The 21,979-nt window shown below is 43.0% G+C and overlaps 1 protein-coding gene across 3 annotated transcripts in view; it reads left to right on the top strand.

The window, feature by feature from the left end:
* The first annotated feature begins 3,484 nt into the window (after nucleotides 1–3,484).
* Nucleotides 3,485–21,979, top strand: part of ADA2 (adenosine deaminase 2) — a 42,702-nt gene continuing 24,207 nt past the window's right edge. For 2 of the 3 annotated variants that reach the window (XM_060776686.2, XM_067469289.1), the window contains exons 1-3: nucleotides 13,528–13,902; nucleotides 15,952–16,277; nucleotides 19,173–19,398. In XM_060776686.2, coding sequence (XP_060632669.2) covers nucleotides 15,968–16,277; nucleotides 19,173–19,398 — 536 coding nt within the window. In that variant the 5' untranslated portion in view covers nucleotides 13,528–13,902; nucleotides 15,952–15,967. Of the gene's footprint in view, nucleotides 3,590–13,527; nucleotides 13,903–15,951; nucleotides 16,278–19,172; nucleotides 19,399–21,979 lie in introns of those variants that run through there. The other variant, XM_060776684.2, reaches the window with a different exon arrangement.

The raw sequence follows: 21,979 nt of genomic DNA, 5'->3' as shown, positions 1-21,979 counted from the left end.
AAACAAAATACTGGTCCCAGTTCTTCATAGATGAAGTAGTTCTACATTTGGCTTTATGGGCATAATTTTTACATATATATTCCACGCCCCTCCCCCCTTATACTTTAATTTGTGGTGTGTATGATTTATCCCTAAATCTACTTTTAATTTGCTGTTTTTTGTTGTTCTGTGTTTTGACATACACCACAGAGCAACGGTAGCCCTCCAGTTGTTTTTGGTCTGCATCATTCATCATTCCTCGCCACTAGTTTAGCTACTTAGGGCTCATGGGAGTTGCAGGGTTTTGACCCTGAAAGGCAGCTTATAAATATTTTAAATAAACAAACTATAGTCCTACTGAAAATGCCAAGGTATTTCCAGAATGACCCCAAGGCCAATTAAATGTGATGCAGGAGACCTGTCGGTATCATCTTCCATATTTTGAGAAGTGTTAATAGCAGTGGTGGGTGGAAGATGCGGCACTCTAGGAGAAAATATTATGACACCAGAATTTATCTTTTCTCCTCTGCAACATTTCCGTTTAAAATTTGAATGACAAGTTACTTTTCTCCTTTCAGGACAAAACAATATAGATAGCAGGTATCTGTATGTTTTCCACAATTATGCAAATAGGTTGGTGGGATAGGGTGTGGGATTTGATTATTGCCTATTTGTGTGTTTATGAACCATTTTTCTGCTTGCCACAGCCCCCAAAACAGAGTAATAAACACCAGATTATATCTAATTATACATATTAAATAAATAAATAAATGTATATGTGTATATATAATATGATATACATATAAAGCATGATTCAAAGCCACATTTGAAAACTATGGCTGGATAGAATAAGGTTGATTTGACCTCTTTCCAGAAGCCTCCTGGATTCAACCTTATACACCATGGGAGGTGGTTCCAGAATGAAGGTACAGCTAATAGAGAAAGCCCTGTCTCGTTTATTTGAATATGGAAACCAGCACAGAGGGAAAAACCTAAATGCTTTCCCCAGCACAGTGGCCTTGATTTAAATTCGTGAATGTTGAAACTGTCATTAACCTTTGTATGTAGCATATGTGCTGGTACGGCTGTACCAGGAGCTCCAACTTCTTTTCCTTTCTATTGAGTGTTTGCATGTATTCCGAAGTTCCATGCATTTTGCAATAAGGTGGCTTCCCTTGGTTTGCATTCATAGGGCCAATGACCCATCAATTATCATTACTTTATTTAGTTCCACCCCTTTTTCTGGGTTAAGGAGGGAAAAGGGGAACCTCTAGTTCAGTTCACACAGAGAAGCCTTTCGTACAGGACGTGAATCAGTTCCACCTGTAGAAAGCTTTGTCTTTTACAGCTTTGCTGGGGGGATCCAGTCCCACAGCTCTACAGATAACTACAGCATAGCCTTTGTTGGGGAATTTAGTTTCACAACTCTACAGGCAGCCTTCGCTGGGAATTGAAAGCCTTCTTTCTTCTTGGAAATTTACTAAAGGACTCTGTTTGGTAAGGGCCACTCACAGCAGCCATAAAGCAATTTGGACCGGGTGTAGGGGCCCACGCCAGCAGAGCTTAAGTCAGATTGCCCAGGGAGGGGTCAAGGATTTCCCTTGTAGGAGGAAGAAACAGTTTTGAAGAGAGTTGCCTGTCCCTTGTGGACAAGATTTAAGCAAGCCACCAGTTGATTCAAAGCCTTGAAGTATTTGTTTGATTTATTGAAGATTTAAGCAACAATAAAAACTTTGTTGAACTTTCTAAGTCTTTAAAAGAACTTTGTGTGAGGAAATCCGAAAGGCCTCTCAGCCAAGGCACCCCCAGCGTCCCGTTGGGCACTCAGAAAACACGTCCTATCTACAGATTCTTTCACAGGCCCAGCGTGTGACAGCACTTTCGGACTTTGAAATCAGTTTGCAGCAGCTGATGTAAGCTAATGACAAACAGAAAGTTGGAGGAGGAGAGAAAATTAACCACTTCAAAAGCATCTGAAAAAATGACTCATTAGAACTGTCCCGGCCAAATTGGGACAGTTGGAGGGTATGATTTAGTTGACCTTTAAATTGCTAGGTGAGGGGGTTGGCTTCACGTTTCATGTTTCTTTGGTGGTTTTATTGAACAATATTTTAAAAGCATAATGATAAAGTAGGAGCTGAGTTTTAAGAGTCTAAAATTAAACTTGCCACTTTTTTGGGAGGGTTCTGTGTTTTCATACCTAAACTATACACAGAAATTTAACATATGGAAAGCATAATATCCTGCATTGCCACAGTTGTACTTGTTGGCTCTTTCACGTGTGCAGAGGTAAGATATACAGGAACACTGGTAGATGATACTCCCTCAAGACTCTTCAAGATGCAAAAATAACCACTGGAACTCCAGAATTGATTTTTAATATGGTTTCCTGTTTCCCAGCTGTACTTTGTGCAGACGCTGCAAGAGGGCAAAAAAAGAAAAAGAAAAAAGAATATTCCCATCCAAGCAAGATAATGTTTATCCTAAATACATTGGGAACGTGGAGCGATCCTTCCATTTAAATGTAACGCTCTTCCAAGTTGGCGTTGATATGTTGAGCCTTCCGATTATTTCTGACTTATAGTGACCCTAAGGCAAACTTATGGGGTTTTCCTAGCAGGATTTGGTCAGAGAGGGGTTGTATTACTTTCCTCTGAAGCTGAGAAAAGATTATGATATGCCTAGTGGGTTTCTATGCCTGAGCAGGGATTCGAACTCCAGTCTGATGCCCAAATCTCAATAGCACCCTCGCTCCCACTTTTCCAAATACAGAATCACTTATCCAACCCTCGCTCATCCGACGTTCTGTATTATCAAACATAGTCTGCTTCAATACATTGCGATGTTTTGGTGCTAAATTTGTAACTACAGTAATTACTATATAATGTTACTGTGCATTGAACAGTTTCTTCTGTTGATTTGTTGTGAAGCATGATGTTTAATTTGTAAAATCATAATGTAATTTGACATTTAATAGGATTTTCCTTAATCCCTCCTTATTATCCAACATTTGTGCTTATCCAACATTCTGCAAGGCTCTACTGTACAACATTTAAAGCCAGATCATAGAGTTGTTTCTCCTGTGCTCTGTGCTCATGAATGGCAAAACTGGCTCTCCTGCTTGCTTTCCATCCTCATTTGCTTCCGGGTCTACAAACTTGTTTTGCAAAGTAGGACCAATTAAGTTTTCTGCCTGAACTCTTCCACTGGCTTCCTCAGGGAAGTCCCATCAATTTCATTGCAAATATGTCAAATGAGAGTTCATGTCTAAAACCAGGACATGATGCCAGAATTGAACAAAAACAAAATCTTCACTTCCAGCCATTGAGTTAGGAGCAGACCCGCAAAGCTGTTCCACGTCTCCCGGGAGTGGGAAATTGCTACAGTAGAAGCAGACATTTGCGTGGAGGAAGGAGGGGGAAAGGGCTGAGCTTTGGGCAAATGGGTGGAGAAATGTGTCTTGATTTAGAAGAGAGGCGGGGTTGGAGGTGGGAGCAGGTGGCAAGTTGTTTATCTGCTCAGCTGTTGTGTGTGGCCTGACAGAGACAGACAAAGGCAGCTGCCAGGAGGAAGGAAACCAAGGGTCTCTCCCTCAGACTGTACCTTTCAGGTTTGTAACCATGGCACAAACAGCAGCCAACTTGCAATCTACATGTCTCCTTGACTGACTCTTCTGGGACTGGACCTCACAGTGCCCTTGGATCCACCCTGCAGCAGTATACAGTATTCCCCTTCAGGGTTTCTGACCTTTCTTAGTAGGGCTGCAAGGCATTTGCTGAGAGAGAGAGAGGGAGATCTCCATGCAGATACCCTGCTGTGTGCCAGCAGGAGCTTTGGCAATGCTGTCTAGGATGAACATTGGTTGCTGCACATACTAATGCGCAGGGAACATCCCCCAGGGTGGGACAGCTGTGCCCCTGAAAGTGTTTGTGGGAGCCGGCTTTGTGATCAGTCAAGCTAGAATGCCTCGGCAAAGCCCTCTGGAGCCTGCCAACAAACCAGAGGACACCTCCCTTCCCAGTTCTAGGATGGCAGGAGCTTTCTGATTTGTGAAAGCTATGCCAACTCCAGTTTATCTTTTCAAGACTATATCTTTTTGCTTCCCTCAGCCAGGAGCTGGTGTTGATGGCGTCACTGTTGTTCTTATTCCTGTTGATCTATTCGGTGCCGCTAACACCGTTTGACACAGAAGGGAAAATATTAAGATGAGGTTTAATTTCTCCAAAGGGCTTTAGACAAGGTTAATATAAACTCATCAATAACTGTCGGTTTTTATTTTGCTCTCATTCCGATGTAATTTGGAAGAGATGCGTAGACCAAAGTGCCTCGTGCATAGAGATCCCTCTCTTAATTGTTATAGATTGAATGATATTTCAGGCAGCCGCTAAACAGACTCATTTAAAAGCTTGTCTGTGGTGCCGCTAACTAAATGGGCAATAATATGTAGCCTTCAATCATCTTGATGTGACAGGGACATCCCTGACCAATTCTCAAAGAAAGTTTTTCTTTCCTCCTCTCAGTTCTCCCTTTGTTGTTAGCTTATTGCAATTACTGCAAACTGGGTGTAAACCGAAAGAGCAGTTTGCATTCAGCTAATTCAGAAGCAGGGAGAAGGGGGCAGAATCTCACCTTTCCCAATACGCTCAGGCAAAAGCAAACTGGTACAGTTTCTTCTAGCATGTGTATTGTTTGTTATTAATACTTTTTGCCATATTGAGCCCACTTAGATGTTGCATGGCCTCATGAGTCCAAGTTTTCATCTGTGACTAGCAGCATGAGGGATGATTAACTCCAGCGAATAGTTCTGGTTCTCCTCTCCCTCCAAGGCTAGACTATTGACAGTTGCAATAGAAGGAGGGCTTTATGGGCCTCGCCATGATGGAACTGTGCTTGCCTTTTCTTCTCTCCCTCCAAGATCAGGGCAGAGACAGTAAATATGAAGGGAGGACCTTTTATCCCTTTCTGGGCCTAGGCATAATTGCCTCTTCTCTCTCCCCCAGGCGGTTAACCTTAAGCTGTACAACAAGGGAACAACCCCCTCCTTGAAATTAATAAATACATAGACAGGGAAAACAGTGCAAGTCATGTGGAATCAAGGTTCTTGATGATGTCCTTAGGGTTGCCACTTTAGAGGACAAGGCTCCCGTGTCTAGAAACGGAAATTCCAGCAAGTGCTGTACAACCATTAAAGGTGCAGGAGACCTTCCCTTATTTTGGGTTGTTGTAGGTTTTTTCGGGCTATATGGCCATGGTCTAGAGGCATTCTCTCCTGACATTTCACCTGCATCTATGGCAAGCATCTCAGAGGTAGTGAGGTGAGGAGAGGAAATGTCAGGAGAGAATGCCTCTAGACCAGAGGTCCTCAAACTTCTTAAACAGAGGGCCAGGTCACAGTCCCTCAAACTGTTGGAGGGCCGGATTATAATTTGAAAAAAAAACATGAATGAATGCACACTGCACATATCTTATTTGTTGTGCACATAACACTTAAAAACAATACAATAATTAAAATGAGGAACAATTTTAACAAATATAAACTTAATAGTATTTCAATGGCAAGTGTGGGCCTCCTTTTTGCTGATGAGATAGGATTCTTGTTGTGTGCTTTCAAGTCGTTTCAGACTTAGGTTGACCCTGAGCGAGGGCCGGGTAAATGACCTTGGAGGGCCACATCCAGCCCCCGGGCCTTAGTTTGAGCACCCCTGCTCTAGACCATGGCCATATAGCCCGAAAAAACCTACAACAACCCAGTGATTCCGGCCATGAAAGCCTTCGACAATACATTCCCTTATTTTACCTGGCAACCTTAGGTGTCCCAGACATTCATGGAATCAGTCTGTATAGCACTTACATAGATTCTGCAAGTGCAAGTTGGGGACGAGTGGTGTCCATGTGATAGTATTTTATCAGCAATAAAATACTGCAGAAAATACAGTTTGCTTGCCACAGAAACAGCATCTTAATAGAATGTATTAGATGTTGTGCAACAGTTGAGGAACAGCTGCACATTTTTGATGTGCATAGTAAACGTGTCAGTTATCTGAAAGAGCTCTAACTTTAAGCAGTTCACCACCACCCATGCCGAAATAGATCCACTGCCAGGGGTTTTTTTCCTGGCTTATTTATGCAATAACCTCCTCGGGGAAGGTCACTAAGTAAAACAATGAATGGCTCATGTCACTGGAACACATGGTAGCTGTAATGTGCTTGCAAGCCAGATGTGATCCAAGTCGGCCTGTACTGTGCGGTCTGCAGCTGTCTTCTTTGTTGATTAATTGAAGGAGCTAACTGGGATAGGCGGTCCTGGCAGACATTAAGCCATCTCAGTTGAAACAAATTAGGCCCTGCAGTTGTGGAATTTTCAACTCACATCTTAATTTTTTTCAAAATCAGCCATGGCTATGAAAACCACGAGTCTAACATTTAAAAGCTGCCAGATTTAATCTTAAAAAAGACTGGGATCCAGTGTATGTGATTGCATGCTAGGCAACCATGTTTATATTTTCAAGACATACTCTGAAGCTGTAAAAAATGTTGTTGTGAAGCATAAGATGGTCATTAGCTTCTGTTATCCTTTGGACTACTAGTATAAAAATACTGCTGAATGAAGGTGCTAAGGATGCCTGTTTTTGGATTGCTAGGCTTTGGGTTACCAGACAATCCCAAGCCTAAGTCACAGTAGCTCTGCTGTAGGAAAAGAGGGAGGAGTCCAGAAAAGAGCTCTATACAGGGAAATGGAATAGACCAACTAAGGTTGGCCTCTGGGGACTGTTATGCTTCACCCAAAAACTAATACAAAGGAAGGTATCTACACTATTGGGAAAACCTATAAACAGGGGAAACTGAAGCAGCTGAGAGGAAAAGGCAGAGCTAAGACTTCACAACCAGAATCTGTTTGGTCTGTTTGGTACCTGAGCAGGGTCAGCCATGGTCAGGCCCGTAGCCAGGATTTTGTTTCGGGGAGAGCTGAGTTTGATTCGGGGGGGGGGGGGGGGGGGCTAAGTCTGAGTGAAAGAGGGTCTACCCTAGCAAACCTTTTGTATCGTTACCCTAATACCCCCATGCATATGAGATATATTAAGCATGATGATCAGATCATGATATGAATAAATATAACAGTTTAAATAATGTACCAGTAAGGCTTTCTCGCGGACCACCATGAGAATTTCGGGGGGGGGGGGGGTGTGAAGCCCCCCAAGCCCCCCCTCCCCCGGCTACATGCCTGGCCCTGGTTAAAATGAAACTGCACCAAAGAATTATCAAGTGCTATATTTAGAGGAAGAAGCTGGCAAAACCATCTCTAAGTATTCCTTTCCCAATAAAACGCTATGAAATTCATGGGATCACCATAAGTTAATAGACATATACATATGCAATTCTGTAAATGTTAAGCTCCAAGTGAAGTCAACCAATGTGACATTTCAATTGTAGGAAAGTGTTCAAGCAAGATCCTGTAAATATATGCAAGGTTAACTAGCAAAAAAGCCATGTACTTTTTAAGAGTACCAGATGTACATTTTGAAGTGTATTCATAAGTAATACTGCAGTGTTATCAGTGCAGAACAAAGAAAGATCGCAAAATTACTTTGTGATAAAATCCCTGGTCTGTTCAACCATGATGTTACACAAGTGATTTCTGATAAATTGCTATAGTCCTTTCCAGTAGTCAAAACAGATGTTCCTTGCTTCTTAATTTGTTTATGAAATTTATCACTTTCCTTTAAAAAGATAATTTTCTGGAAGGCCTACAAATAATGAGAAAGCATGGTGAAGTAGTTTGAATCCTTGACTAAGCCTCTGGTGTCAAAGTCCCATTCAGGTGACATTGGACAGATGATACTCAGCCTAGGACAATGACAAACCTCCCCTGAATAAACCTTGCATAGAAACCCCTAGGATAGGAATTTACTTGAAGGCATATACCATTAACATTACCAATACCAGTAATATCCAGTTAATCAAATGTACAACCAAAATAAAACTGTATAATGAATAAATGAATATAAATAATAGCATTTTCTAAAGTTCAAGTTTGTTTAAAAGTCAATTCTGGAAGAAATAAAGTTTAGCATGTTGGAAAATTCACAGTAAGTTTTCAAAAGACACCAAATTTAGCAGCAGGTCATTATCTTTAAGCTGGGCATCATTACAAGAAAGCTCTCCTCTTTCATTGCCTTCTTTCACATGGAAAGAATATTGGAAGGATGGCCTCACAGCAGCAGGCTGTGTTTTACTCTATGTTTGTTTATCAATGTATGCAGATATTGTAATAATAATAATGTAGACTGGAAACCCTGCACAAAGCATGATTCTGTTGTCCTTCTCACTATTTCACCTGGATTCATTATCCCACATTTTAAATGCCTATATAAGGGTTTTGTCTCACTTTAACTTACTTTCAAAATCATTATGGGGATAAAATGAGACAACCCCAGAAATGTGTTCCCATAGAAATTATGGGATACTAATGTGATTCATATTGCTGGATGCAACCTGGCTCAAGAGACTTGCATATCCATAGTGAATGCATGGACTTGAGAGCAATCTATCACATCTGGAAAAGAAGCAGAACGAAAGAATGATGTGGTAAATTCTTTTTTCCCCTTCACCATCTTCCACTATTCAATATTCACAGAATATCAATTAAATTGGTTTTTTTGGGGGGGGGGGGTAGCCTTCTTCATCCTCTCCTATAGACAGTAGTCAGCACATCTGGAAGACGGTAGAGTGCAGAAGCTCACTTTAGTGTGTAGAAACACTGAGAAACTGCAAGTCACTTCTGGTATGAGAGAATTGGCTATCTGCAAGGATGTTGCCCAGGGGAAGCCCGGATGCTTTACCATCCTGTAGGAGGCTTCTCTCTTGTCTCCACATGGGAAGCTGGAGCTGACAGGCGGGAGCTCACCCTGCTCCTCAAATTCGAACCGCCAACCTTTAGGTCAGCAGTCCTGCTGGCACAAGAGTTTAACCCATTGCGCCACCGGGGGCTCTGAGAATGTATGGATTGCTATATATAATAACTTGCCACAGACACGGATATAGTACAAACATTTTTATCCTGACATGTCCTCTCTTTTAATGTACCCAGGTGAAACAGAGTTTCAAAAAGTTATATTTTTGAAGTACCCTTCCCAGACAACCCTTTCCCCTTCAGCCTGCATCCATCACCAAAGGCTTTTAGGAAAGAAAGATCAGTTGTCCAAACTCTTAATTAATCAAGAGCTAAAGTGGAATGAGTAGATAGCAATAAAAGTGACTGCATACAGCATCTTGGAGGAAGTGTTAGTAATTGATTGACCTGGGCAGCATAAACTTTTGCTTTCACTAGTAATAATATGAACATTCATTTCCTTTAAACTAGTAGCAAGTAAATGGTAGGTAGGATAAGGCACACAATATAAAAACAGCAGGGGCGGGGAGGGGATTCCAAAGGGATTGTTGACTTTGATTGAAATGCAAGGCAGGGGCATTGGAGAGGGGGACTATTCACTCCGCCTGCTTCCAGGGCTGGCTGCTCTGGGGCAAGCCCATCATCTGAAAGAGGCCTTTGTGTGGCGCTCCCTCGGGCCTCTTGTCTTGCATGCCAGCAGGTAGCAATTGTTAAGAGCCACTGAGCGGGGTCAGAGTGGAAAGAGGCAGAAATGGCTTCTGTTGTCACAGAGAGCAGGAATCTTCAGAGGTCTTGTCTCTGGCAACAATGCTGCAACCCTGGCTAGCCTTGCCTGGCTTTGCCAACTTCAAAAGGATCTTGGGCTCATTGTTAGCTTTTTCTGGGTGGGTACCATTTCTGTGTCATAAGTGGAGTAGCTTAACAGAATGGAAGACATCTTAAAATAAGAAAGGGGCACAGGGTTTAACTGTTTCTGTCCACCATCTTCAAGTGAGAAATGTTATACCCAAATCAGGGATTAGCAATCTGTTTAGCCCAAATAATGCTCTAGAAATGCTGAATGAGGTTGAAGGTCATAGATTTTGTGATCCTCCACCAGTTGTGATTGCTGCACTGGGAAGTAATTTCACCAAGCATCCATCAAGGTGCCTCTGATAGACCTGCTGGAAGAAGCGTGCTGGAAGAAGCAAAGACCACCAGCATTGAAGCGATGGTCCTCCACCATCAACTCCGCTGGACCGGCCACGTTGTCCGGATGGCTGACCACCATCTCCCAAAGCAGTTGCTCTACTCCGAACTCAAGAACGGAAAACGGAATGTTGGTGGGCAGGAAAAAAGATTTAAAGATGGGCTCAAAGCCAACCTTAAAAACTCTGGCATAGACACTGAGAACTGGAAAGCCCTGGCCCTTGAGCGCTCCAGCTGGAGGTCAGCTGTGACCAGCAGTACTGCAGAATTTGAAGAGGCACGAATGGAGGGCAAAAGGGAGAAGCGTGCCAAGAGGAAAGCGCATCCAAGACCGAGACTGCCTTCCACCTGGAAACCAATGCCCTCACTGTGGAAGAAGATGCAGAGCAAGAATAGGGCTCCACAGCCACATACGGACCCACAAGAACACTGGAAGACAATCCTTCTCTGAAAACGAGGGATCGCCTAAGTAAGTAAGAAGATAGACCATAAGGGAACAATGACAGTACATCTAAACAAAGGGAATATATGAAGGTGTTATCTGCTTGAGTATCAAAATTGGATAGACATTTTGTTTTATAAAATATCTAAGTTGTTTACAATAAAACGGAGCCCCAGGTAGCGCAGTGTGTTCAACCACTGAGCTGCTAAACTTGTTGACCAAAAGGTCGCAGGTTCAAATCCAGGGAGCTGTGTGGTGGGAAGGTGATGGCACTCCATGCAGTCATGCTGGGGCATGACCTAGGAGGAGTCTACGGACAACGCTGGCTCTTCAGGTTAGAAATGGAGATGAACACCAAACTCCAGAGTCGGGCACAACTGGACTTAATGTCAGGGGAAAACCTTTACCTTTACTTTACAATAAAACAGATATATTAAAACAAATTGCTAAAGGCAACCCAGTAATAAAAAGAGCTAAATTAATTTGCATACTTATTTATTGAAGTTTGGTGTGACATCAGTAATAGGAAAAGAATATGGGAAAAGTCCAGCTGGATGCCAATACAACAACACAGTGCGTTCAGCCAGGTGTGTTCTGACCATGGATTTAACAGCCAGTGTAGACTTGCCCACAGTTGTTGTTTATTCATTCAGTCGCTTCCAACTCTTCATGACCTCATGGACCAGCCCACGCCAGAGCTCCCTGTTGGCCATCACCACCTCCAGCTCCTTCAAAGTCAAGTCAGTCACTTCAAGGATACCATCCATCCATTTTGCCCTTGATCGGCCCCTCTTCCTTTTTCCTTCCATTTTCCCCAGCATCATTGTCTTCTCCAAGCTTTCCTGTCTTCTCATTACGTGGCCAAAGTAGTTCATCTTTGCCTATAATATCCTTCCCTCCAGTGAGCAGTTGGGCATTATTTCCCAGAGTATGGACTGGTTTGATCTCCTTGCGGTCCAAGGCACTCTCAGAGTTTTCCTCCAGCACCACAGTTCAAAAATATTTCTCTTCCTTTGCTCAGCCTTCCTTTGGATCCAACTCTTGCATCCATAGGTTACTATGGGAAATACCATTGCTTTGACTATGCGGATCTTCGTTGCCAGTGTGATGTCTCTGTTCTTTTATAGAGATTGGTAATTGCTCTCCTCCCAAGAAGTAAATGTCTTCTGATTTCCTGGCTGCAGTCTGCGTCTGCAGCAATCTTGATACCTAGAATTACAAAGTCTGCCCACAGTTATGCATTTTGAATTCCATCCACTCATAAAAAGGCTCCCCACAAGTATAATGGCAGCCTACATCTTCAAATAGGTTGGGAGGCACCCACATCTCCTCTTTTTAAATAGAAAAGAACAAAGAGTAGTAGGTGTATGGCTTTTTCAGAAAAAAAAAAAACAACCCTCTGTTCTGCTGGATTTTTGTGTGTCAAGAGCGACTTGAGAAACTGCAAGTCACTTCTGGTATGAGACAATTGGCCATCTGCAAGGACGTTGCCCAGGAGACAGCCAGATGTTTAATATTTTACCATCCTTGTGGGAGGCTTCTCTCATGTCCCTGCATAGAGAGCTGGAGCTGACAGAAGGAGCTCAAGCCGCTCTCCCTGGATTCAAACTGCTGACCTGTCAGTCACCAGTCCTGCCGGTACACCCACTGCGCCACCATGGGCTCCTGCGGGCAGTGGTAACTGTAGCATTAACAATAATGTAGGTGGGGTGGAGCCAAAGGAGATTGTTATCTGTAAAAATTAACGCAGCCCCATTCTGTGCAAGTTCAACTATACAATCTCACACTGAATTGTATTTATTTCTAGTGGAAGTTCTGGTTAAGGGCTTGTAAACATTGCAATTTGCCCATCCTGAAACTTCATCAGAGTTTAGAAACGTTGTGTTTTTGGACTTTGCTATTGTTGTTGTGTATCTGGGGCCTTATCACACTTGAGCATTTTCCCACTTCAATCCACTTAAAGGAGGCAGTCACTGCAGAATTCTGGGTTTTGTATCTTAGGGAGGAACCTTTAAACTGCTCATCCTGATCTGCTCTGGGCCTCCCTAATCTACAAGCCCCAGAATTTTGCAGGAGGCAGTCAGGGCATTTAAAGTGGATTGAAGTGGGAAAATGCTCAAGTGTGATGAGGAAGTCTACTCTCACATAGGTGGGGGGTTTTTTGGGTAAGAATTATTCAGAGGTGGTTTATCCTTGTCTTCCTCTGAGATTGAGAGAGTGTGACTTGTTCAAGGTCACCCAGTGGGTTCCCATGGCTGTGCAGGGAGTTAAACTTTGGTCTCCCAGGTTCCCAGTCCAGCACTCAAAGGACAATACCACATTGTCTCTCTCTTTCTACTTTTTCTTCTTACCCCACTTTCCTCACTTTCCTAGCCTTACTTGCTTAGGCGATCCCTCATTGTCCAAGTATGATGGCCTTCCAAGTGTAGGGTCTTGGTGGTGGATTCGTAGCTGACTGTGGAGCCCTATTCTTGATCCACATGTTCTTCCACAGTAAGGACATCATATCAGTTCCCAGGTGGAAGGCAGTCCCAGTCAGGGTTGGCTTGACATGCCTTCCTCTTGGCTTGTTTCTCCCTTTCGCCTTCCATTTGTGCCTCTTCAAATTCGACAGCACTGCTGGTCACAGCTGACCTCCAGTTAGAGCGCTCAAGGGCCAGGGCTTCCCAATTCTTGGTGTCTATGCCACAATTTTTAAGATTAGCTTTAAGCCCATCTTTAAATCTTCTTTTCCTGTCCACCAAAATTCTGTTTCCTGTTCTTGAGTTGGGAGTATAGTAACTGCTTTGGGAGATGGTGATGAGGCAGTTGGCCAATGTGGCCAGTCCAGCGGAGTTGATGGTTTAGGAGCATTACTTCTATGCTGGTGATCTTTGCTTCTTCCTGCATGTTGACATTTGTCTCCCTCTTTTCCCAAGAGATTTGCAGGATTTTCCTCAGGCAATGCTGATGCAATCATTCCAGGAATTGAGTGTGACGTCTGTAGGCATGTAACAGGGTTGGGAGGACAATCAATTTATAAATGAGCACTTGGTATTGCTACGGATGTCCTGATCCTCTTTTAGCCAGTCTGAACATTGCCTGTGCTTGCAGGGAGCCGTGACCACAGAATGACCACAGGAATCCAAAACCACAGAAAATCTGGGTCTTGTAGTTTAGTGAGGCCCAAGACCTCAGTGACTGAGAATTTTAAAGGCCTCTCCCTGAACTACAAGCCCCAGAAATCTGCCGGATTTCAAGTGGGATGCTCATTGTGTAGCATGATGAGGCACTATTGCTCAAAGCCCATTGCAGGCACTTAGCTCTGGCCATCACCTGTCCCTTTCCAGCAGTTTCCTAGGAAGAGAAAGAAAAGGAGTGAGTCCAGCCCATTCTGCTACCACTTGTTTGAGTTCTTTCCACTGTAAGTATATGTCTCCGGTGTTTTAAAACAAATATTGCCTTACCTCTGTTCCTGTTCCTCTTTTTTCTTTTTCTTCTGCATGACCAATGAAGCAGCATCTTAATCACAAAGGCGATCCAATCATTAGTTTTAGAGCCAAACTTCTGATACAGGAACTTAAACTGGTTGGTTAAGGTTGTTCTTTATTATGAGAATGTTTTCCTAACACCAGTCAAACTGCCTATATGTTTGTAAGTGGGTTCCACCTTTTTGTGTGTGAAAAAGCCCTGTTAGTGTACTGAGCTTTAGATTCAAGAAAGGACAAGCCTGCAGTAAGTAACCCATTTGGCTATTTTCTGTCAGGTTTTCTTTTACTATTTGTATTCCACCAGAGTGTTGTTTCTATAAATGCATAATTCTTCTTCCTGAGCCACTTTCCCCCAAAGTATGTTGCCCCTGGATCAGATTCCCATCTGCAAGAATGTGGAACAAACATGAGGAAGAAGTAACAGTAAAAATAATAGGATTAGAGGGAGAAAGGTTCAGTGAAGTGGTGACTGTCCTCCTCCTTTAGCATATGTCATTAGTAGGTATTGTGTTGACCTGTACATTAAAGTTTGAGGAAATCTGGGCTTCCAGTCTAAGTAGTTCAACTCTTGCCACTTAAGCCTCCAGAATCTCTGAGGTCCCATCTGAATGCAGGTTAACGAATTGAACTGGATTATATGGCAGTGTAGACAAATACAATCCAGGGTGATAGTATGATAGCTGGTACTGAGTCCTCATGGCTACGCTGTTTCCCCAACAGCGGTTGTGAATAAGAGAAGACGTGTCCGACCACGTGGTCGCACAGGGGGAAGAGTGAGAGGGGGCGGAGTGAGACATGGAGGCACTTTGGCTTAGAAGGTAGTGCGTTGTTGGCTTAGAAGGAAGCATAGAAAGAACGGGGGAAATACGAGGAGTGTTGTAAGTTTGTGGGGAGCCTGGATGGGGGGGGGGGTACCATCTCCTCCTATCAGTGTTATGTGTTTCCCAAACCACTGTTTATCACTTCTCAATAAAGAACTACAATTCGTTCACTGTTACAGTTAGTCCGGAGTCAGGTTGTGGGTTACCGTCTCCCCACTTCAGTTTTATGTGTTACCCAAACTTTTGTTTATCACTTCTCAATAAAGAATTAAAATCCATTCAGTGTTATCCCTGTGTGTTCACTGGTATACTTCCACGGATTCTGTGGTGGTTTCTGTGTCCTGTATCGGCTACATTACTTCACTGGTATCCTTCTGCCCCCCATTCTGCAAACAGCATTTCCAAAGCAGCGCTCCGGAAACAGTGTTGCACCATGAGGGCTGACTACCAGCTATCATACTATCACCCAATCCAGTTCAAAGCAGTTAATCTGCATTCTGAAACTGGATTATATGGCAGTGTAGATGGGGCCTTGATAGATAGGAGGTTCTGTGAATTGTAATCCAAAGAAGTAATTTTCCTACTTTGTAATAATGTTATACTTTAGCAATAAGCCTACGGGCTTTGTTGCATGTGTATATAATAAATGTTGCAATCCCACAAGGGTTCTATGTATGTAATTTCCTGAAACTGGAAATCATCTTTCATCATATCTGGGCACTTTAAAATTGTTTTTTCCTTCAGGGTAGGGAGGATAAAATAGCATTTGAACACACCAGATCAGTGATTCCCACTCCAGGTGTTTTGGACTTCAACTCCCAGCAGCCGCAGCCCCTTTGGTCAATGATTAGAGATTCTGGGAGCTGACATCCAAAACACCTGGAGGATCAGAGTTTTGGAATTTTTAAATAATATTTTTGTAGCTATCTTTATTAATTTTGGAATTTCTTTGAGATTCTGTCACGTCCCACGGGCCACCATGGGCTACTAAGAGCCACATAAGGTGCACACAAATCTCTCCCATCATAAATGTTTTGGTTTCTTGTGGAGAATATGTTTTTGAAAAGAGTGTTGTTATTAGACCTCATCAAACACCTCCTGTGTTGAAAAGAATTGTTATATTTATTTTAACAAATATTTGCATTTGTTTCTGTTTTCTAGGTGTACTCTTCAAACAATGACTCAGATCACTCAAATGGGCTGGAAAGTGATCCTCATTTTCAGTTGGGTTTCTCTTTGCTTTCCCCTTCCAATTCTGAAGGACAGAGACTCCCTAATAGAAGAGGAGAATGCCCGCCGTACAGGTGGCAACCTTGTGCTCGGAAAAACAGAAGTGGAAGCCAACAAAAAGCTGATGCAGCTCAAGAAAATGGAAGTGGCTAAAGCTATGCAGACAGGGCTGTTTCCACCCAGCATGCATTTCTTCAAAGCTAAACCTCTCATTGATCAAAGTGCTGTGTTCAGCATCTTAAAAAAGATGCCAAAAGGTAAGGATCCTAACTGGGCCTGCTCTGTCATGTCTATACATGGAAAAAGGGAGAATGGCCCAACCTGCTAGGTGTACTTTATAAACCTGTTATGGATGTTGTTTCATTTCAGCCATATAGCCCTTGGTCTCACATAAACACAGTTCAGTAGAGTCATACAACTCCCCTCTTGCTTTGCTCTGCTTATGATGGGATCTTACAAGGTTTTGCGAAAGATGGTACTCAACCTTCAGCAAAAGTATGATAGCTGGGACCCTAGGCTGGTGGCGCACCGCGGGTCAGAATTCATGAAGGGAACACGTGCACAAGACAGCGCAGCGAGTGAGAGACACAGCTGCGAGGGAGGGAGGAGGAGGGGTCTACAGCTCACACGTCCTGCCCTCCCGGAGCCTCAGCTCCTCCACTGTCAGAAAGCGGGCGGGGGAAAGCACAAGAAGAGGGGAAGTGTGTGTGTGTTTGTGTGGTGAGAATCTAGTTCTTGCCGCTCTGTTCGCACTAGGGCCTTGTAAAAACCTTCCCTGGCCACCAGCACACTTCGAAAAAAGCAGCCCCAGGAGCTGGGAGCAGTCCAAACAGACCTCCCTTCATTAATTCTGATGTGCGTTGCACAACCAGTGTACGGGTTCCAGCTATCCATAGGGTCCCAGCTATCATACTTTGCCCAACCTTCCTAATGCTGCAACCCCTTGATACAGTTCCTCATGTTGTGGTGACCCCCAACAATAAAATTATTGTTGTTGCTACTTCATAACTGTAATTTTGCTACGGTTATGAATCGTAATGGAAAGATTTGATATGCAGGATGCATTTTAATTCACTGGACCAAATATGGCACAAATACCTAATACGCCCTAATTTGGATACTGGTGGGATTGATTTTGTCATTTGGGAGTTGTAGTTGCTGGGATTTATAATTCATCTACAATCAAAGAGCATTCAGAACCCTCATGACCAAGAGAAAATACTAGGCTTGGTGGGCGTTGACCTTGAGTTTTGGAGTTGTAGTTCACCTACATCCAGAGAGCACTGTAGACTCAAACAGTGATAGATCTGGACCAAACTTGGCAGGAATACTCAATGTGAACACTGGTGGAATTTGGGGGAAATAGACTTTGACATTTGGGAGTCGTAGTTGCTGGGATTTGTAGTTCACCTACAGTCAAAGAGCATTCTTAACCCCATCAACGATAGAATTGGGCCAAACTTCCCACACAGAATCCCCATGGCGTGAAGGGACTCACTAGCGTGAGCCTCCCTCCAGCCTTGCATGCTCTCCCTCGTCCACACATGTGTACCATGCTGCCATGCGGCAAGCATGCCTACTCTTCCCTCCCTAGTTGGAGTCTCAAAAACAGCCCTCCCCTTGGCTGAGAGGCCACCCAATCACGGCGGAGGAAGGTTTCTGGTGGGAGGATTTGCCTTCTGTTTCCAAAAAGGAAGAGGACAGGAGGAGAGATTTTCAGCCTTCTCTGCCAAAGGAGTTGCTAAGCATCAGAAATATATGTTTTCTCATTGTCTTTGGCAACCCCTCTGGAACCCTCTCGTGACCCCCCCCCCCAGGAGTCATGACCCCCTAGGTTGAGAAACACTGTTCTAAGACACATCAAGGTCAAAATGAAACCCAAGGGAAAATAACAAACATTTGGAGGGGGGTGTTTTTTGTGCTGAAAGAGCACTATTTCCACTCAGTTAGACAAAAATGAACTCCTACCAACTTTTTTCAATGTAACATAACCAAATTAATTTAAATAAAAACACATAGTCAAGTTGTGGGTGGGTCATTTTTGTCTAATGTAAATAAATGTGTACAAGTTACATATCATGGTCATGCAAAAAGCGTTATCAAAGTTGTTTGTTTACCTGGAGTGATAGGAACTGTAGTTGAAACGATGTGAAGGACACTCTGTTAAGGAAAGCAAACTTAGCAGGATGGTGGGCTGCCAGGCCATTTGGAGCAGTCTATGCAAGAAAAATGTCTCAATGTCTTCTGGCAAGTTTCCATTTAAGAATCAGTGTGTGCAGAGCTCTGATTAAGATGTATCAGCTCCATTTGGTTTTGGTAATTGAAGTTGAATGGATTCTGTTTTTTTTCTTCGTATTATCGCCTGTTTGAAAGCTGTTACTTAGTACTCTGCAAAATGTAGAACAATTCATTCTGAAGAGCACTTGAGAAAATGAAAGAGTCATGTGTTAACAGAGATAGTGTGAATGTCTTACCTTTATACTTCTGTATAGATAGTTTAAATAGATATAGATTCATGCTGTTTACACAGCCTGCCCAGTGGATTCTCACCCAAAGATCAGCTCAGGTTAATATCTGTTACTGGATTACTACAATCCCACTTGCTTGCAGAATGTCTATTGGAGTTGCATAAATTAGGTGTCTCAATTAGTGCTTGTTTTCCAGGCTCTGGATTTGTGTTGCCGAGGTTATTCCAGGTTTTGAGATGTTTTGAATGTATGCTAGAGGGAAGTGGTTCTCTTGGTAATCCCTATATATAGTCCTGTGCAACAGTTAGTAGTTAGTAGAACAAGACAAGTCAGATGGAACTGTATTTCAACACTTAATCCATGCTGTGTGAACCATTATCTCAATTTTGTCTGGCTCATCTAATCACAGCCATTGATTTAATCATTGATACGGCTTTGGGACATGAGAGAGGCCTCCCACAAGGATGGTAAAACATCAAAACATCCAGGCGTCCCCTGGGCAATGTCCTTGCAGATGGCCAATTCTCTCCACCAGAGGCGACTTGCAGTTTCTCATGTCACTCCTGACACACACACACACACACACACACACAAAGCTTTGGATTTCTATCTTCTGTTCTCTTTCTCCATATACTGTTCAAACAATTCAAACCCTGTTTCTTCCTGTTTTTTCTACCTCCACAGGTGGTGCTTTACACTTGCATGACTATGCTATCCTAAGTGTCAACTGGCTAGTGTCCAATGCCAGCTATCTGCCTCATTGTTACATTTCTTTCTGCTCTTCATGGACTGTCCAGTTCAAGTTCTCCAGTCCTCTTCCTCCCATGGAGGTGCCACCGGGTTGTGCGGAATGGGTGCTACTAGAGACCTATCGCAAGAATCTGAATAATGTGACTCAGTTTGATAATAGGTAGGTGAAAGTCTGCCTCATGCATGAATTGTGTTGCTGCATGGCTTCTTGGAAACAGTAGATGTTACAGATAGAATATGCGTATCATACATATACTACATCTAAGCACAATTTGTTCATCAGGAAGTCATACCATGCTCACACTGGAGGGAATGCCATGCTGAAATATATTAATTACACGGTACGTAACAGTACTGTAATGTTTTTCCTGCTGCTCTCATTATTCTTACAGCAATCCATTAATGTCGGTCAATGCTGCAGGTGTCGGGTGACAGGCAGAAGAAAAGGTTATCTTGCCAAGAAAACTCCATGATAGGATGTCCTTAGGGTAGCTATAAGTCAGAAATGACTTGAAGGCACCTAGCAATGGTAGCAACACCAGGGACACAAAAGGAAAAGGCATAATGTGTACAGCTTGTTTCAGGCTACTTAGTCTTCTTGAGAAGAATCTGTGAAGGAAAAAAAAAGAACCATTACAGTACAATAACAAGACCAACTGTCTCTTCCATCATGGAGACCAAGATAACTGCCTCAGGTGGTAGATATGGGACAGGAAGTAATGATGAGATGGTGTCATTCAAATTATATATGACCTGTAGCCTACCTAGTGTGAGGTCTTCAGGAACAATTGCCTCTTACTTAAACTGCTGAGCTGCTGAACTTGATGACTGAAAGGTTGGTGGTACTAATCCAGGGAGCAGGGTGAACTCCTGCTGTTAGCCCAACTTCTGCCAACCTAGCAGTTCGAAAACTTGCAGATGTGAATAGTTCAATAGGTACTGCTTCGGGGGGAAGCAGACAGTGCTCCATCAGTCATGCCGGCCACATGACCTTGCAGGTGTCTATGGATGCTGGCTCTCTGGCTTAGAAATGGAGATGAGTACCACCCCCCCCCCCCGAGTTAGACACAACTAGATTTAATGTCAAGGGAAACCTTTACCTTTACTTTGTCAAAAATAAGATGCAGTTGTCAATCTATTCAACATGAAATAGGAATGTGCATATAATACAAAGAGGGTGCTGTCTTGATAATGTCTTCTGCCGGTCCAGATGCCAGAGATGGAAAAAGTTGGGAAGCCTTTACCTCTGTTTATGTACTGTCTGTCTTTGTTAATTGCATTGAATGTTTGCCATATATGTGTACTGTAATCCGCCCTGAGTCCCTTCAGGGAGATAGATCAGAATAAAGTATATTATTATATTATCCTGTGCAGTAGATTGGTCAGACATGGACCGAGGAGACAGTATGTTCAGGGTCCACACATGTGATATCTTAGCCCATTGAAATCCAAGAGAATTGAGTTCATTTAACCACATTCAGTACTAATGTGTAAAAATAGATCTGATTGGTAGATGTACAATATTTGCTTTACATGTGGGATACAGGTGCCCCCCTCTGGAATCTGTTGCCTATGGCATTTGTTTGTTAAACAGTGTGTGTGGGCTTCAATAAACCCCAACAGCTAGGGATCCTAACCTGAGGTATATTCAAAATATGTGATGTGGCAACAGTTCCCACAGGAGAGAATGCTTGTAGAACATGGCCCTATATCCTGAAAAACCTAGAGCCCCAGTGATTCCAGCCATGGAAGCCTTCGACAATACAGCGTTCCCACAATTAAATTCTACATGTATATGTGATCAAGTTGCCAATTTATGGCAATCCATAAATTCCAAAAGATTTTTTAAGGCAAGGAATATTTGCATGTTCATTCCTCTGAAATACAGTCCATGGCACCTAGCATTTGTTAGTGGTCTCCCATCCAAATAGGAACCAAAGCTCACCCTGCTTAACTGTCAAGATCAGATAGGATCTGGTGCCTTTTGGGTATTTAGCAGGAGTGCCCAATTTTAATTTGAGAAAGCAGGACAAATGCTACTTTTGTCTTCCCTTTTGTCTTTTCCTAATTATGTAAACTGGAAGAGGAGAGAATCAAGGGTGTTTGGCTTTGTGAACACTGCAGACCCTCAGAGGTTGCCACCGAAATGAGTGCTTAGAATATATTTGTGTGCTTCAGCCCTGAGGCTGCAGACAGAGATTTGGTCCAATTAATGACAATGCAACTAACTTGGAATAAACACATGGATAAGATCGAGCTGCCCAGGGCTTTTGTGAAAAGAGTGGGAGGCCAGTCCTTCCCTCCCCCTTCTCACAAGATCTCCTCAAGTCCCCCTGCTGAGCTGCAGGAGATGCTATCATTTAAAATTCCCATTCTTTGGCTGGCTTTTATACTTTAGATAAGTTAGCAAAAGATGCCTTTGGCGCTTCATTCATTTCTGGTTTCTAGGGTGATGCTTGCTATGTAAGCAGTTTTTCCCAGATTAGGGCTAAGATGCCAGTTCCTACCACACATAAACCAGTAGAAAATGCTGCTGTGTGTGTCCTCCTCTAGCTATGGTTCATTTCCTTTCCATTATGTTGCATTGTTTATGGAGTAGTTTCTTGCATTGCCTGGCCTTTTGTCTGGTAATGTAACGAAAGACCCCCATTGTCATGCACAAGAGGGTAGAGTTAACGTTGCTGTGGAAACCTTAACTCCAAATTCCTTGACTGGTGGGCACTTTTAAAAAAAAAAATAGC

Source organism: Anolis sagrei, chromosome 5, assembly GCF_037176765.1.
Source record: "Anolis sagrei isolate rAnoSag1 chromosome 5, rAnoSag1.mat, whole genome shotgun sequence".
Taxonomy (NCBI): Eukaryota; Metazoa; Chordata; class Lepidosauria; order Squamata; family Dactyloidae; genus Anolis; species Anolis sagrei.
The sequence above is the reverse complement of the archived record's forward strand: the minus strand, read 5'-3'. Positions and strand labels throughout refer to the sequence as shown.